Source organism: Lytechinus variegatus, chromosome 6 (assembly GCF_018143015.1).
Source record: "Lytechinus variegatus isolate NC3 chromosome 6, Lvar_3.0, whole genome shotgun sequence".
Classification (NCBI taxonomy): Eukaryota; Metazoa; Echinodermata; class Echinoidea; order Temnopleuroida; family Toxopneustidae; genus Lytechinus; species Lytechinus variegatus.
In genome coordinates, this window is record NC_054745.1 from 19,507,736 (window position 1) to 19,524,905 (window position 17,170).

Consider the following 17,170-nt stretch of genomic DNA (forward strand, 5'->3'; position numbering starts at 1 on the left):
ACTTGTTAAATTTTACCTAATGAAATTAATTTGCAACGATTTTTACATATATTAAGCAAAATTTTACAAAAGAAAGTTTACATAATGAAATATTAAGTAAACATTTCTCTGTGTGTGGTTTTGATACAATGAAAGTGCTTTGCTGTATTGAAGGACCATCTTTTTGCCTCAATATGGGGGCTCCAAATTTGCAAATTATATAATAAATAGTTAAAACACGGAAGAGAGGTGGGTGATTACGGCAACCCCCTGACGGGGGTAGGCTTCGATGTGTCAGCGATTCTAAATGTAGTAGAGCAAAGAAAGTCTACTCTTTTACCTGCAAGTGGTTAAAAACAGTTTTAAAAAATGTTTTACTACATAGTAAAAAAACCTTTTCCTCAATGTGGCTCCCAAATGGCGACTTTTCCAAGAAATTAGCAAAAAAAATTTTTAAAAAGGGGGCTGGGTGACTTTGGCATCCCCCTGAGGTGATATAAAACAACCTACTCTTTCAGCTCCATTTAATATCAAGAAAATAACAGCTGTTTTTTACCCAACCGAACCATCAATTTAGCAAATTGGGGGCTCCAAAATGCAAGATATTTCAATAGTCAAGCTACCGATAAGGGTTGGGTACCTTCGACAAGCTCTCGTGGGACTATGCTTTAAGGTGCCCGAACGTAATTGCTTTCAACATGCAGAATTATGCCTCCTCTAACTTTTCCAAGATGTTTCATTCACATTAAAGTTGTTTTAATATTAAAAAAAACCCCGTTGCCCTCATACAAATATACGTATGTCATTTTCACCTTCCCCTCGTTATACTCATCATATGCATTGTGCGTGCTAGCCACACCAACAAAGGCGATGCAACACCGACCGAGTCTAATGCATTTCTTTGAAAGGTATGCCAGGACCGAGGTTTAGTCGGTATCACTAGTATTACTAGGGTACGGAGGTGGCTTTAAGCGATTGTCCGACCGGACGAGTTGATCCATTGTAATGGGTCATTTACTTATTTCGTTTTCGAGTTTGATGATATTTTTTTTAGGAATAGGCTTATTTGGCTTTTCTCTTTTTTTCGATTCATCTTGATATTCCGAATAACTTAATTATAAAATACATGTATTTGTATAGTACATATCTATATATCTGATTTTGAATGAAAATGGTAGATTCTGACAAAATAGACGTTAGATATCATGATCATGGGTTAATAATGTCCCTTTTGTTTCCTTCCTCTTTCCCTTGTCTGTAGCACAATTCAATAGCTAATATGGAGTCCAAGCTTCTGACAAATGGAGGAAACCCGTTTGCAGCAAATATTACATATGATATGATCCAGGAACCAAGTGATCGACAGGATTCTCTTCCATCTAAGGGGATCGTTGAAAAGTAAGGGGTAACGACCACAGTGAGCGTCAAAATTTTGCGGTGTACAGACCTCTTATTAACGCCCTCTACTACGTTCGTTGGATAGAGGATTGGTTTGGCCTTTCTCCGAGCTTCTTTAAATAATGATGATATTTGCCAGATTGTGGATTGAATATTTATTTTTCATGTATAAGGTATATATCTATATTTATATATACATATATATATATATATATATGTATATATATATATATAAATATATATATATATATATATAATAAACACAAGTTCACAAGGCTGTCTGGAGGTTCATCAAATTTTATTTGCAAATAAAAAGCCTTGTGTTTATTATCCAAGCTCTTCCTGTGAAGGACATCGAGCACTCTATTCAAGGATAGAATTCCCGAAGTATATGTATATGTAGATATATATATATATATGTGAGGGTGCCGTGGCCGAGTGGTCTAAGGCGCCTGGCTATACGGGTTGACGTCTGGACGCGCGGAGACGTGAGACGTGGTCTGTAATGGCAGGTTAAATTTTCCCCTTTTTTCCCGGATCTATGTACTTTTTTGAGAATGCTCCAGTACCATCGGTGTTATTATGAGCAAGAAGAATTCCAACAGATCTGAAAGAGAACCGTATCTGTTAAGGAAGAGGAAAAATAACAGACAAAGTTTTTGCGTCGCTCAGCAAAGTAATACACAGGCCGCTATACGGATCTCTGAAGGTGCCACATCGGGCAACCAGACGGCTGAGGCCTTTACAACAAACCCGACTGTGTCTACGCAAACGGTTACTACACCTGCCTGCGCAGAAGATACGCTTTACCAGTTTACCTCTGAGAAAACAAAGATGGCACCCCCCACATTGGATTCCACACCGGTAAGTCACTCAGACTTTACAAAAACAACTGAAAGGATAATTGAGAAGTTAGATACTCTAAACTCAAATGTATCAGCCATACGAAGGGAAGTTTCAGAGATTCGTTCAGATATGGCTGATTTGCAAGCCGCAGTCAAAGAAACAAGGGAAAGACTGACAGTTATCGAAAATGATATTTTGCCAAAGATGCAAAAAAAGAACGAAATCGTTGAGAATGAATTAAAACAAATGATAATGGCTTTAGAGCTTCATGATCGGAAAATGAATCTGCTGATTTATGGAGTAGAGAAAAAGAAAGATGAACAAGTTGTTGAGGTTGTGAGAAAGATCATTCATGAGCTTGGGTTTTCGAAGGAAGAAGCGCTGAGTATGGTCATATCAAATGCACATCGATTGCCAAGACGCATCACACCCGGAAGTGATGAAAATAGGCGTGGTCATGATCCGATCATTGTACGCTTTACTACCATGTTGGATAGAGATGCCGTTCTAAGTGCGTATCAACGAGCCCAACGTCCGGTGACCTCGTCACAAGGTCAACATGCTATCCGTCACGCATTCCGCGTCGTAACCGACCTGCCTGCACCGATGAAGAGAAGGCGATTCTTGCTTGAGCAAAAAGCATATCAGATGAGAAAGAATGAGAATAAATCTACAAGAATCAGATTAAATGGTGTAAATCTGCATCTAGAGTGTAGAGAGAGAGGATCTTCATCAGCTCGGCGTGTTGTTCTTGGCTGACACACCGTATATGGCGTACAGATCTAAAACATCACAATAAAAATGCAAGAAAATGAAAAAAAGAATGGATGGTGAAAATAAGCAGCAAAATAGCTTACCTCAGATTTCATCAGGAATACTTCTTTTCATAATGATTAAATTGACCTCTCGAATGGATGAAGGCATGCCTCGAGATTTCGAATAATTAGGTTACCATCATGTTTCAAAAACCTTTCTGTTTGCGATCAACATATAATCGCATCTTTCGCTTGATATTACTTCTTCTCATCTTTTTGAATGCAGTCAATAGTTATTAAACGGAATGGATATATTAATAGCAAGGATTATGTGTTTCATCCCAGAGAAAAAAAATCTTTTAGATCTGGTTGAACCAACGTGAGATGAGGACACAGTCCCTTTTCAACGCAAGGAAAGCAATTGAAACAATGAAAGTTTAGATGATTATTTTTATTCTTAGTCATTTACTTTATGACGGTATAGTGGTGCAACAGATTTCATACTAACAGCATAAGTATAAAGCATATTTTCTATCATAACAATCATGAGTCACTCCGATGAATGCCTTCTGTACATCAAATTCCCGTCGATGATGAAGTTTGCCTTCTTAGTTGTACATCGAGAACTTATCATTTTGTGATGAAATGACTTTCTCCTTTTGAGACGAAGGGAGGTGATATCCAGATAATACTGTTAAAGCTACATTGTAGAACATGATGTATCACTGAATCATATTGTTATCACTGAAATATAAAGAAAACTTGTTTTCTAAAAGAATTGGAAATCAGTCATAATTAAAAATCCTCAGAGATGTCTGGAGTGGAAGGCATCTCGCCTTCTTATCGAAATGTGAAATAATAAACGATACAAATCATTCAAGATATTTTCAATATTTTTCTTTTAAAAAATAAGACAAAAAATATAAACAGAAAACAGTTAAGGTCCTAGTTTCATACTGTTTATTATGATATCGAGCATTATCTTATTAATTTTCTTGATGTTTGAAAAATCATGGCTATATAAGTATAAACGTTCCATATGAAATCTTTAGTAGGGAAGACTATGCAATGTCATAGTAGGTTAAACGATTTTTATTATTGCAAACATTATAAATACAAAAAAAAAATGTTGAAGTGACTTTTTATCATTGCCGATATGGACATGAAGTGATTATCAGGTTGTGCTAGTTTTTTTCTTCGTTGAAACGACAACACCACTCCCCTATACTCTCAATGAAAAGGGAATTTATAAAGAGTGAGCATGGAGCTAACATAGAGTATTAGCTCCATGGAGTGGGTATAGGTACAATACATGTATGTGAGACTGTCATGCACCCGACCCGGGCACACAGAGGAATAATATGATAACCAAGGAAAGGTCTATCCATTCCACTCTTTTCATGCTTTTCAGAAACACATATGATAGTAAAGATATAAAATTGACTTGATGTTATGGTCTACAAAACTTGTCTCTATGTGAATTGTGATAAAACGAGTATTTCCTTTTAATGCAATGGAATATTCAGTTTAGATTGAATGAAGGTTGTAAATATAATCATGGACCTATTACCTGTATGTGATGGGTCCATGATTTTATGAATGAATGTGTAGAAAATGAAGGGTCTTTATATCTTTTTGGATAACCAAATTGCTGAAAAGAATCTATGGAATCGTGCCTCAAAATGTTTTGTTTTAGAATTGAAAACTATATTATCAATCCTTCAACAAAACTGAACTGATGACAAAGCCTCTTGTATCACAAATGACATAAACAAAATAGTACAAATACACACAGGATGTTTTATACATCACTGTCTTTACAGCAGATTAAAAACATGAAAAAAGGAAATAAATTCCCTTTCTGTAACCTGACAATGACAAGTGATATTAAATGAGAACCTTCATGAAACCTTCATTGTTTTTCTGGTATTGTAACATATTAATTTCAAGGTTAGTGAGGCTATGTAGGTAGTGTATTAGGACTGTTGTATTTCCTTTTCATGTAATGGAATAATCAGTTTATATTGACGGAAAGTTGTGAATATAATCATGGACCCATTATCTTTGGATGATGGGTCTATGACTTAATGAATGAATGTGTAGAAAAGGAAGGGTCTTACACCCTTTTGGAGAACCGAATTGCTGAAAAGAATCTTTGGAATCGTGCCTCAAAATGTTTTGTTTTAGAACTGAAAAATATATTATCAATCCTTCAATAAAACTGAACTGATGACAAAGCCTCTTGTGTCATAAAATGACATAACAAAAATAATACAAATTCACCCAAAATGTTATATGTCTCACTGTCGTTATAACAGATTAAATCATGAAAAGGAAATAAATACCCTTGCTGTAACCCTGACTCAGAGTATTCATTGATACTACAATTTCGTTATGATTGTTTTATGAATCTTCTCTATGTATGATACTATCATGGTTTTGTTGGTTTTTAAACTTATTAATATTCATGTTAGTGAGGCCATGTAACCAAATAGACCACAATGACTGTGATTATAGAAAATATAATTAATGTGTGGAGGATAAAGGATGTGTTTTAAGATGTGTCTTCTAAGATTGAAGACAGTTTTTTTTTTAAAAACAAGCATTTATTTTCGTCTTTTTTATGGAAAAAACAAGCCAATTAAAAAAAAACAGGACTAATGTAATATATATCATTTATGCAGTAAACCATGAGCTTAATACCTGCCATCTCAGTTGACAAAGCTTACTGTGAATAAGGTATTAATGAAATAAGGAAAATACATGTTAATACATTCAATTAATTGTCATTTTGTTCCTTAATCATTTTTATTGGAATTGCTTAGCTGACCAGGAACTGATTATACACGTCAGCTTTACGATATGTTTGAGGTAGACGATAAATTAAGTGTATACAAACATTATTTTTCTTTCTTAAAAGCTCATTTGTACCGTAGGCAAAATAGTCTTAAGAACACTTGAGTTATTTCATAAATACGTGTAGCCTCCATACTTTGTTTGCATTCGAATCATTATTATTCCTATAAGGAAGGTGGTGTGCAGAAAACACCAAAAAGGCCGAAAGTTATCATTTTTGTATCTTTTAAAACTGACATTAATCTCATAAATTTACAAAATTTACAAAATATGAGAGAATATAATCCTACATCAGAGAAAGAGGGGTAAACACTAAATTTAACACTCGTACGATTCAATGTTACTGTATCCAATATCTTACCACTCATTTCAAACAACAAATACAATGTAAAATTTATTTCAATGGTGAGTCTGACTAAAACATTTAGGATATGAATACATTTACATTCGCACAATTTTCAGACTAAGGCTATAGTAATGACACATTCAAAATAACAGTCATAAGCTACTGTAGCCCTTCAGTCGGATTGGCTCATAATACATTTGTTACACGGAAATTTAGTGTTTATTGTGTCAGGTCTTTTAAAAAAAACTAGACGTAGGATTACTTAATAAAATTAATTAATGGCAAATCTGCATTAATAAGGAGCTCATGCCTTTATTTATGGAACTCATGTATAACCCTTTTTTTATATAGGCCTATATAGTCCGAAATGAACATAGATTATATTCCTTTTTGCTATCTTCGAGAATGAAAAAGAAATATAGGCCTTTATATTCTTTCCAATCTTAGGCCCTCTTATAGGATCGAGCCCATAGGTAGTAGTGATCTTATTTTGGGGCTTTTCTTTTTTTTTTACGGATTCATCTAATAAACTGATCCGGAAAAGGAGGTGGATTGGCTGCTCGCGTCACCCGGCTCCATGCGTCGTAGGGCGTCCACCTGTCTATGTGTTTTGTCATGTGTATATGTGTTCGTCATGTTTTTGTCGTATTGTGTTTGTATCGTTGTTGTTTGTGTACAAAAAAATAAATCTTCCACAGGTGTTTCCTCTTCATTATCATTATCTTACTATGCATATGACGCAGGGTAATGTCACTTTTATTTCCATGAACTGTCGCGGTCTAAGAGATAACCGCAAAAGGCAAGATGTTTTATTTTACTTGAAATCCAAGAAATATGATATTTGTTGTATTCAAGATACACATTTTGTTCCTGAAATAGAGAATGAAATTCGTAAGGAATGGGAAGGTAAATGCTTCTTTTCTTTCAATACTTCCAACTCCAGAGGGGTAGCTATTCTTTTTAAGAAAACCCTCCCTGTTGATATAAATAGATTAAAAGTAGATAACTTAGGCAACTATGTGGTTTTAGATATGTTACTGTATGAACATAATATTACTCTTGTATCGTTGTATGGCCCTAATTTAGACAACCCAGTATTTTTTTCAGAGATCCAACAAAACATAATAGACTTCGATAATCCACATACGGTAATTTGTGGAGACTGGAATTTAGTTCAAGATTTTACATTTGATACCTATAACTACTTGCATGTAAATAACCCACGAGCAAAAGAGCAAGTAGACTACATGAAAACTGATTTGGATTTATGCGACCCTTGGAGAGTTAGATTTCCAGATAAAAGATATTATACATGGCGACAATCCACCCCCTTTAAACAGAGTAGATTAGACTTCTTTTTGATTTCCTCTGAACTCCTTTCACTTGTTCAGAAAGTTGGCATTTTCTCCGGTTATCGCACAGATCATTCTTTAGTTTGTCTGAGTCTCAACTTGAATAAGATTAAAAGAGGTCCTGGTTTTTGGAAATTCAACAATTCACTATTGAAAAATGATGACTTTGTTTCTAATATTAAAAAAGTAATAAAAGATACGATTGTGTTTTATGCGAAAGACGAAGTAAATTTTGATGCAAATAATCGAATAGTAGGTGAGTGTGAATTCACTATAAACGATCAGTTATTTTTCGAAACTTTAATGATGATAATACGGGGAGAAACAATATCACATGCTTCCTTTGTAAAAAAACAAAATATAAACAGAGAAAAAGACTTAGAAAAGAAAATTGAAAAGCTGGAAAGAAAACTAGTGATTCACGATGATAAGATATCTATTTTGGATCAAATTGAAAAAGCTAAATCAGAACTAGAAACATTCCGATTAAAAACTAATGAAGGGGTTGCGATTCGATCTCGGATTAAGTGGATGGAGTATGGTGAAAAGCCTTCTAAATTCTTTTTAAATTTAGAAAAACAAAATTACATTAATAAAGAAATACGTCAGTTATCCACTGAAAATGGTGATAATTTAGAAATGCAAAGTGACATAATCAATGAAATATTTAACTTTTACTCTAATCTTTATGCGGAAAAAGAAACCAACGCTAGCAACTTGGAATTATTGTTAAATTTTCCTGGCATTCCAAAGTTGTCCCCTCAAATGTCGTCCTTATTGGAGGGTCCTTTAAATGTTGATGAGGTCTTTTCTGTTTTAAAGCTCATGAAAAATAGTAAATCGCCCGGTCAGGATGGTTTTACAGTAGAATTTTATCGTTATTTTTGGGAAGACATTAAACTTTTTTTAGTAAGATCATTGAATTATGCGTATTTTTCAGGACATATGTCTAATTCACAAAAAATGGGAATAATTACTTTAATCCCGAAAGGAAATAAACCCAGACACTTGTTACGAAATTGGCGACCTATCTCCCTATTAAATGTTGTCTATAAAATAGCATCCAGTTGTATAGCAAACAGACTCAAAGGTGTTCTGTCTTTTTTAATACATCAAAACCAAACAGGGTTTTTGAATGGTCGCTTCATAGGAGAAAACATCCGTTTATTGTATGACACATTACTTTACAGTGAATTACATGATATAGCTGGCATGCTTCTCGTTGTTGATTTTGAAAAAGCTTTCGATTCTGTATCACATAATTTTCTTTTCAATGTTCTGGATTTTTTTCGCTTTGGTCCTTCGATTAAAAGGTGGATAAAACTATTCTATACAGACGCAACCTCTTGTGTGTCAGTTAACGGGCATTGTACAAATAGATTTAATATAGGAAGAGGGTGTCGTCAAGGGGATCCTTTATCTCCCTATCTTTTTTTGTTAGTTAGTGAGGTTCTTGGTATTTTAATTCGACACTCAGACAAACTGGAGGGAATGCATATTAATGGGAAAACACTTAAAGTGTTACAATATGCAGATGATACCCTTTTGACACTCAATGGTTCAGAACAGGATTTAAAATGTGCCCTTGATACACTTGATGAATTTGAAAAAATATCCAACCTTAAAATTAACATAACTAAAACCCAGGTGATATGGATAGGGAAGAATAGAACTTTTAAAAAAGAGATTTTACACGAGTACAAACTCAACTGGATTTCGGAAGGGTATTTTAGGTACCTAGGCATAGACTTTTCTGTTGAACTATCAAAAATGGTTGATTACAATTATCAGGAAAAGTTTAAAGAAATAAAACGTCAGATGGCGGTATGGCGAAAAAGATCTTTGACTCCCTTGGGGCGGGTAACCATTGTTAAATCTATATTAATACCGAAATTAAATTACTTGTTTTTATCTTTTCCAGAACCAAAAATAGAAATTATGAATGATATTCACCGATGTTTTTACGAATTTATATGGGAAGGCAAACCTGATAAAATAAGTAGAAAACAAATGTGTCAATCGTATAGTGAGGGTGGTGTTAGGATGACTGATATTTTTATCCATTCCAAGTCATTAAAAATTTCATGGATAAGAAGGTTTATTTCTTGTTCTGAAAATTTTACTTTTCATATGTTTCAGTCATTTTTGCCTACAGCACATACATCTTTTCAATTATTCATGGGGGCTGAGCATTATAAATCACTTGCCATATCAATAAATAACCCATTTTGGGCACAGGTATTGTTTGCCTTTTCAGATCTTACCCGCCTTCTTGTTGATGACGTTGCATGTCAAGCCCTTTGGAATAATCCAAAAATTAAAATGAATGATAATGTAATATTTTTCAGGTCTTGGTGTGTTAATGGGGTGCGTTTTGTTAATGATATTTTAGGAACAGATGGAAAATTTCTCTCATATTTTGATTTTCAACGCAAATACAATATACAAGTAAATTTTCTTCAATATTATGGCCTATGCAACGCCATTAGATACAGTTTCAATAAACATGTAATACCAAAATCTATGGAACCTATCATTCCAGAAGCACTGCTTTTGATAATAAAATTTAAAAAAGGTTGTGCTCACATTTACAATATTTTTTTGAAGTATAAGTTGAAAGATTGCAAAAGTCTCATAAAATGGAAACAGATGTTTGACTTTGACAACACCATATGGAGGTTTTACTATCAGTTACCCTTTTATTCTACTGCAGATGTCAACATGAGGTGGTTTCAGTTCAAAATAATGAATAGAATTATTTATATGAAAGATGCTTTGTTGCGATTTAAATTAGTTACAGATAACTTATGCACTTTTTGTAATAATAATGAAGAAACTATTATGCATATTTTTTGTTTTTGTGCCCACACAAACGAAATATGGTCTTAACTCGAAATCTGGTTTTCTCGTAACAATTTGCACATCAAAATTTTAAATCAGAATAAATTATTCGGTTTTTACGGAAACAATAATGGAGCTCTTAATTGTATTTTGATAATAGTTAGAAAACAAATTTTTGCAGCAAAATGCAAACACTGTCTTCCAGTTTTCGACCATATTTTGTCTGAAATAAAATCTTATTATAGTATGGAAAAGTATATATATAAAACAAATCTGAAAGAGAAGAAATTCATAAAAAGGTGGTCATCTTTCATTTTATTACATTGAATCTCTCAGATAACATTCTAAAACACACGCACGCACGCAGGCACATATATGTATATATATGTGTGTGTCTGTGTGTGTGGGTATATATCTTGTATGAATTTTTTTTTCTATCATTTGCATTTTGATTTTTCGTTTTTTATACAAATAATATGACAATTTCATGGAATATTGTAATGTACATATTTAACCTGTGTGTCATATACTGTGTTAATCATTCAATTATGTATTGTTTGAAAATATGTATTATAATGATTTCAATAAAGGAACCCTGTGGAAGGGTTAAAAAGAAAAAAAAAAATATATGTATATATATATATATATATATATATATATATATATATATATATATATATATATATATATATATCCTTGGTATGGGATTGGTTGAGGATTCCAAAAAGTGCTCAATGCCGAGGCAGAGCAATTATATATTCATACCTTGGTCAGTTCAGTCCACTACCGTCGGTTTCACGCTTTCGGCGATCTTCAAGCAGACTGATGGTTTGACGACTTGGTTGTCTCTGCGTGCTGCGATTGGTCGTCACACCTGATTGGTTTTCTGGGGGGTCTTGGCCGTTGTCTGTGGCGGCACTTTGATATTATTTCTGATCTTTTGTTGAGGCACTTTTTGCTATTGGTGATAATGACGTATTTCTCTTCTAGGCAAAGATTGCAGAGCCCACTCTTTCTTAGGTTAGTGTTGGACTTCTTCTCTATCCCCCACGTTAAATCAAATTTGGTATTTGCTTCAACAAAAGATCAGAAATAATATCTAAATATATCGAGATATTTCGATGAGTTATCATAGACACATGACCGATCATTGTAAAGCTTAGAGTCTCCTTTTTCGTTTGTAATAATTTAGTTTATTTCTCATTTATGAATGACTGAGCAAACCATTTTGAAGAAAGGAAACAAAAAAGTTTCCAGAAGAAAATCACATTTTTTAGAAAATTTAATACCTGCTCTAACGGACAAGTAACAACAAAGCTCTGTTTGTTTGAAAAAAAAAGCTTGAATTCCAATAATTTTTTTATATAGTCTAGGAAAAATAACTGATTTTGTTGGCCAACCCCAAACAAATGCAATATATTTGTTTTACCGAAAGTCCCCAAAATGAAACCAAAATGCCAAAAAATCACAAAAGTGGAAATACGTCTAATTGGCATAAATCCAAAATGGTTGCCATTATAAATTTTTTTTAATGTTTATTGGTCAGGGGCCGCGGAAGTGGTGAGGGGAGGGGGTGAAGACCCCCCACTTTTTTTTACAAAACCGTGTACAAGAACGTAAAAATGACTATTTGATTGTCATTTTTTGAATGGCCAGTCCCCATTTTGAGCTCAGCCCCCCCCCCCCCGCTTAGAAAACCGTTCCGCGGCCCCTGTTGGTAGTAGTAGTAGTAATAGAAGCAGTTGTAGTAGCAGTTACAAAGCCTGGCCTGACCAAACCCATTTCAACAAATTATGATTATAGCATTTAACTCTCATGCACCAGTGTTACATCTTACCACAGGTTTTAATTCAAAATTATGATACAAGACAGATTTGCAGACCTCTGTATGATAAACTCATATTTTGAGGTATTAAGTAGACCTTTCCCCCTTTTCAGCAATTATTGAGATCAGTAATCTTAACCCAAATGATCTCTATCATCATAGTATGCTTGTTTGGTGAACCAGTGTTGCCAAGGATAAGTATTCTTTTCTTTTTTTTTAGATCATAGACCTTTGAAGGCCCTCAGATGGCAAGGGTCAAAACTTGAATACTCAAACGATACTCTTTTAACTATTCTGAGTATTCAAAATTTGATCGTTTGTATTTAAAATGTAATCGTTTGTGCCGTGGCCGAGTGGTCTGAGGCGCCTGGCTATACATGTAAACTCCGGGGTTCGATCCCCGGCCGCGGCACCTATGCCCATGAGCAAGGCATTCAATCTAACAATGCTCTTTTATCCTGCTTTCAAATAAATGGAAATGCTATATGCATTATTGGCAACTAAGTGTGCATTTGTTTAAAAAAAAATCTACACGTGTACAAATGAATGTCAGATGGTTGGTTAGAATTGCATGGCCTTCCCTTTGGCAGTCACCAGTTCTTTTTGGCTAGTACCTTATTCAATGAGATTAGGAAATTTGGGAGGTTTGACACGATTTTTGGAATGCCTCAATTACAATTTTTGCTGTCAGCATCAATGTATACTCCAACTTTTAGAGACTTTCAAGTTTTCTTATCTGAATTGTAAACTGAGGTAGTTGCTCTTTAAAAGGGGGGTGCAGCATACCATTATGTTGGTTGACACTGTACTTCTTTTCCAAAACTTACACTTAGTCATGATAATGCTGACTCTTCCATATTCGACGGAATGTAAAATATGTTTCGTAAATCTTAGGAATTTTTTCAACTGGTTACGCATCATAGAATGGATGGATGCTATATATTTTCAATTTTCTGACAGCTCCATGGTACCAGCTATTGATCTGCGTGTATCAGGTGGCCAGGCAATACTTGGTAGAACATACAGACTATTTTTGGCCTTGGATAGTTTCAGATAGTGCTACATCTATTGTTAAGTGATGGGTCTTGGTTCTTTGACGAGGGAATCCTTCCAAGACAGGACATGCATACTCTGTAGCAGAGTAGCAAATAACGGTTTCGCCCGAAGTATTGGTGCACTGATTCCCCAGGAGGAGTTTTTCAGTTCCGGAGAGAGTTATGGATCCTAAGTCCCCCCCCCCCCTCACTCTTCAATGTTTTACCTAATTGGCAGTGCCTGATCAAGGGTGACACCAATATTAATCCCATGGTCGCAGTGCTCGAAGTAAATATGTTGTTTTGAGTTTCCTCCAAGAATGTCAATCGCAAGGTTGAAACAAGCTAACCTTGGTCTTGGTAGGGTTTAAAGAACACTGTACTCTGGCAAGAATACTATCGTGAGAGGGTCTTTTTTTTAATTCTTCACCTGCTGGTGCCAGGTAAGAAAATGCTGGCGAGAATGGCAGAGGTAAAAATGGCAGAGGTAGAAATGACAGAGGAAAAAATGGCACTGGTAAAAATGGACGCTATAGTTGTACAAGGAAAAGAGTTGAGCCGTTCCCGTTGATATCATATTGAACTCGAGCTTGAACGGACTCTTTTGTGCGAAATAGGCTGAATATATTTAATTAGTGTTTTTATGTTATTTTTTTTCTTGATAAGTCTGTACTTTACCTAACACTTTATTTTCAACCAACCTTCAAGTAAGTGAGTGATGAATGCATTTAAAGTTAGCGATTTCGTAAGAAGAACATCACTTGCCATACATACTACATCAATGTGCGCTACGATGATCTTCTGAAATTGACAGGTTCGGGATTATATTTCCAATTAGAGTTCAATACATTAAATTAAATTCAAATGAAACATTTATTTTTTTCCATTTCATTACATTTTTAATAAACATAAATTCATACATAAATCAATTTGTTATGAAAAATATAAATATGTACATATTGGCTTTAAGGAAGGAGTATACCCTAAAGAGTTGTTGTAAATGGTGTGCAGAATACTCAACTTAACCCCCATTTAGAAGAGGGGGGGGGGGGCTGTTACACCCACAAATGTAATAATCGCCCACTAATGTAATAACGCCCACAAATGTAATAACACTTTACCCACAAATGTAATAACGCCCACAAATGTAATAACACTTTACCCACAAATGTAATAATTTTTGATCGCCCACAAATGTAATAACACTTTACCCACAAATGTAATAACGCCCACAAATGTAATAACACTTTACCCACAAATGTAATAATGCACTTTACCAACAAATGTTATAATGACTTTACCCACAAATGTAAGAAATTTGAAGTGATTTTTGGCGAATTCGTTCTAAACTAATATCCTATAGTAATGCGTTCATATAGCACAAAAGTTCAAAGTCTTTTTTCCAGACCCGGTTAATGAAATATTACAGTACAAGTCCAAGTCTTCTTCCAGACCCGGTTTTTCAAAATTATAATATACGTCCAAAGTCATTTTACCAGACCCGGTTGTTTCAAAATTATAATATACGTCCAAAGTCTTTTTTCCAGACCCGGTTAATTCAAAAATTATAATGCAAGTCCAAAGTGTTTTTTTTCAGACCCTGTCGTTTCAAAATTTATAATATACGTCGGTGAGGGGTAAAGACAACATTCTAAGCCCAAGCATTTTAAGTGGGTTTAATTTTGAAGATTGGTCTCAGCTGTCATTTTTTTCAATATTTCTTTATGTTTTAAATAACCGGGTCCAGACGAAAGACTAAGCATAGTACTCGCGTTATTCCACAAGAATAAGAATATGAGTCTTTTGTTTTTAGGATTGTTTAAATCATTTTTAAATCACCGGGTCTGGAATAAAGACAACGCTCTAAACATGTGCTTTTCTACATGGTCTTAATTTGGAGGATTGTTGGTTCTTAGATTCGTTGTTGGGGGTTGAGTTTTATTGATTTTTTATTCCTGAAATAATTGTGTCTGGAGGAAAGTCGATCTTCGACAATCGGTCATCATGTTGTTCCACAGTAATTAGATATTGGGTATTCGTTTTAGAATATTTGTAAAAACTATTTTATTTTTCAAATAGTAACCAAGTCTGGAGAAAGGATGTCTGCTTTACCCACGCGTTATTACAATGTTTTGTAGGGGTAGTAGTATTATTTTAAAAAAGACATATTTTTACTGGGTGAAACTTTGGAAATTTGGTCTTAGATTTGAAGTTTTTCAGTTACTTTTTTTAATAGCCGGGTCTGGAGGAAAGAGTACGTTTTAAAACTCGTGTTATTCCACGAGAATAAGAATATAAGGTCTTATGTTAGAAGATTTTTTTCGTAACTGTTTTAGGTCTGGAATAAAGACAACACTCTAAACCTCTTTTAAAACAGGTTCTTAGGTTGAAGGTTTGTTTGGTCTTAGACTTTGATTTTTTTTTAATTCTTACTATTAGCGTTTTTTTTTAAAGAAAATATGGTCGGGCTGAAAGACTACGCTATATCCAGCATTAATAAGATTATGGGGTCTTTATACTGTTTTTAAACTGTTATTCATAATGTTTAAATAACAGGTAACCGGGTCTGGAGAAAAGACTACACTTGATTCTCAATTTACTCTTAGTGCACATATTCACAATATACACCATATAAGTTGAAACAACAACAAAGACATTAATTCCACCAGTTTTAATTAACTGGGTCTGGAGAAAAGACTAAGCTCGATTCCCATTTTTTCCACAGGAATATCATTATCGTATCTTAGTTTGGACTTATATTATAAATTTTGAAATAACTGGGTCTGGAAAAAGACTTTGGACTTATTAAAATTCTTGAAACAACCGGGTCTGGAAAAAGACTTTGGATTTATATTATAATTTTTGAAACAACTGGGTCTGGAAAAGACTTTGGACTTATATCACAATTTTTGAAACAACCGGGTCTGGAAAAAAAGACTTTGGACTTTTATTATATTTTTTTAAACAACCGGGTCTGGAAAAAAGACTTTGGATTTATATTATAATTTTTGAAACAACCGGGTCTGGAAAAAAAGACTTTGGACTTGTACTTTGATGTTTTATTAACCCGGTCTGAAAAAAAGACTTTGCACTTTTGTGCTATATGAACGCATTACTATAGGATTTTAGTTTAGAACGGATTCGCCAAAAATCCCTTCAAATTTATTACATTTGTGGGTAAAGTCATTATTACATTTGTGGGCGATCAAAAATTATTACATTTGTGGGTAAAGTGTTATTACATTTGTGGGCGTTATTACATTTGTGGGTAAAGTGTTATTACATTTGTGGGCGTTATTACATTTGTGGGTGCAACAGGGGCATCAAGGCGTTTGCATTTAATTTTATGTTAGATACCGTGGTAAAGGTCCAAACCAATCTCTACCACACTCTCGATCGACCCAAAGTTGGTGTACCAGTCAAAACACAATTATTATTGATTTTGGTATGTTACATATATAGTGCCGAGCCCTGGAATGCATTTTTGTCATTCAAATATTAAAAAAAAGGAATAATACAGACGACCTGCAAATAAAGACACAATCATTTGTGATAATTTACAAAATATCATTTTTTTTTTTCGCGGGACTTAAATGTGGGAAGATTGCTTACATGCGATATGGGGTCCCTTTTTATTCAATATCTGCCTGAAGTGCATATTACGGTTAGGCATTTATTATCATTATTACTATTATTATTTTATTCGGCACTTAATCGAAAAGAAGACACATGTACTAAAAATCATAATTTTTAAGGTTGAATTATCTAATTATAGCACAACATTGCAAATATGCACGAATTTGCATAATTAATCAGCCGCATTCAGAAATAACGAATTTTCCCGAATGGCACACGTTATGTATGCATGATTTTCCAGTATCCATATCTGTGAAAGCGAATTTCGTAAAAGAATATTGTAGAAATGAGATTACGAATGA

At 34.2% G+C, this 17,170-nt stretch overlaps 1 protein-coding gene across 1 annotated transcript in view; it reads left to right on the top strand.

The window, feature by feature from the left end:
- The window catches only part of LOC121417151 (glycine N-methyltransferase-like), a 47,954-nt gene that overhangs the window by 26,357 nt on the left and 4,427 nt on the right, over positions 1–17,170 (top strand). Inside the window, exon 4 of the mRNA XM_041610742.1 lies at positions 1,241–1,377. Coding sequence (XP_041466676.1) covers positions 1,241–1,377 — 137 coding nt within the window. The remainder of the gene's footprint in view (positions 1–1,240; positions 1,378–17,170) is intronic.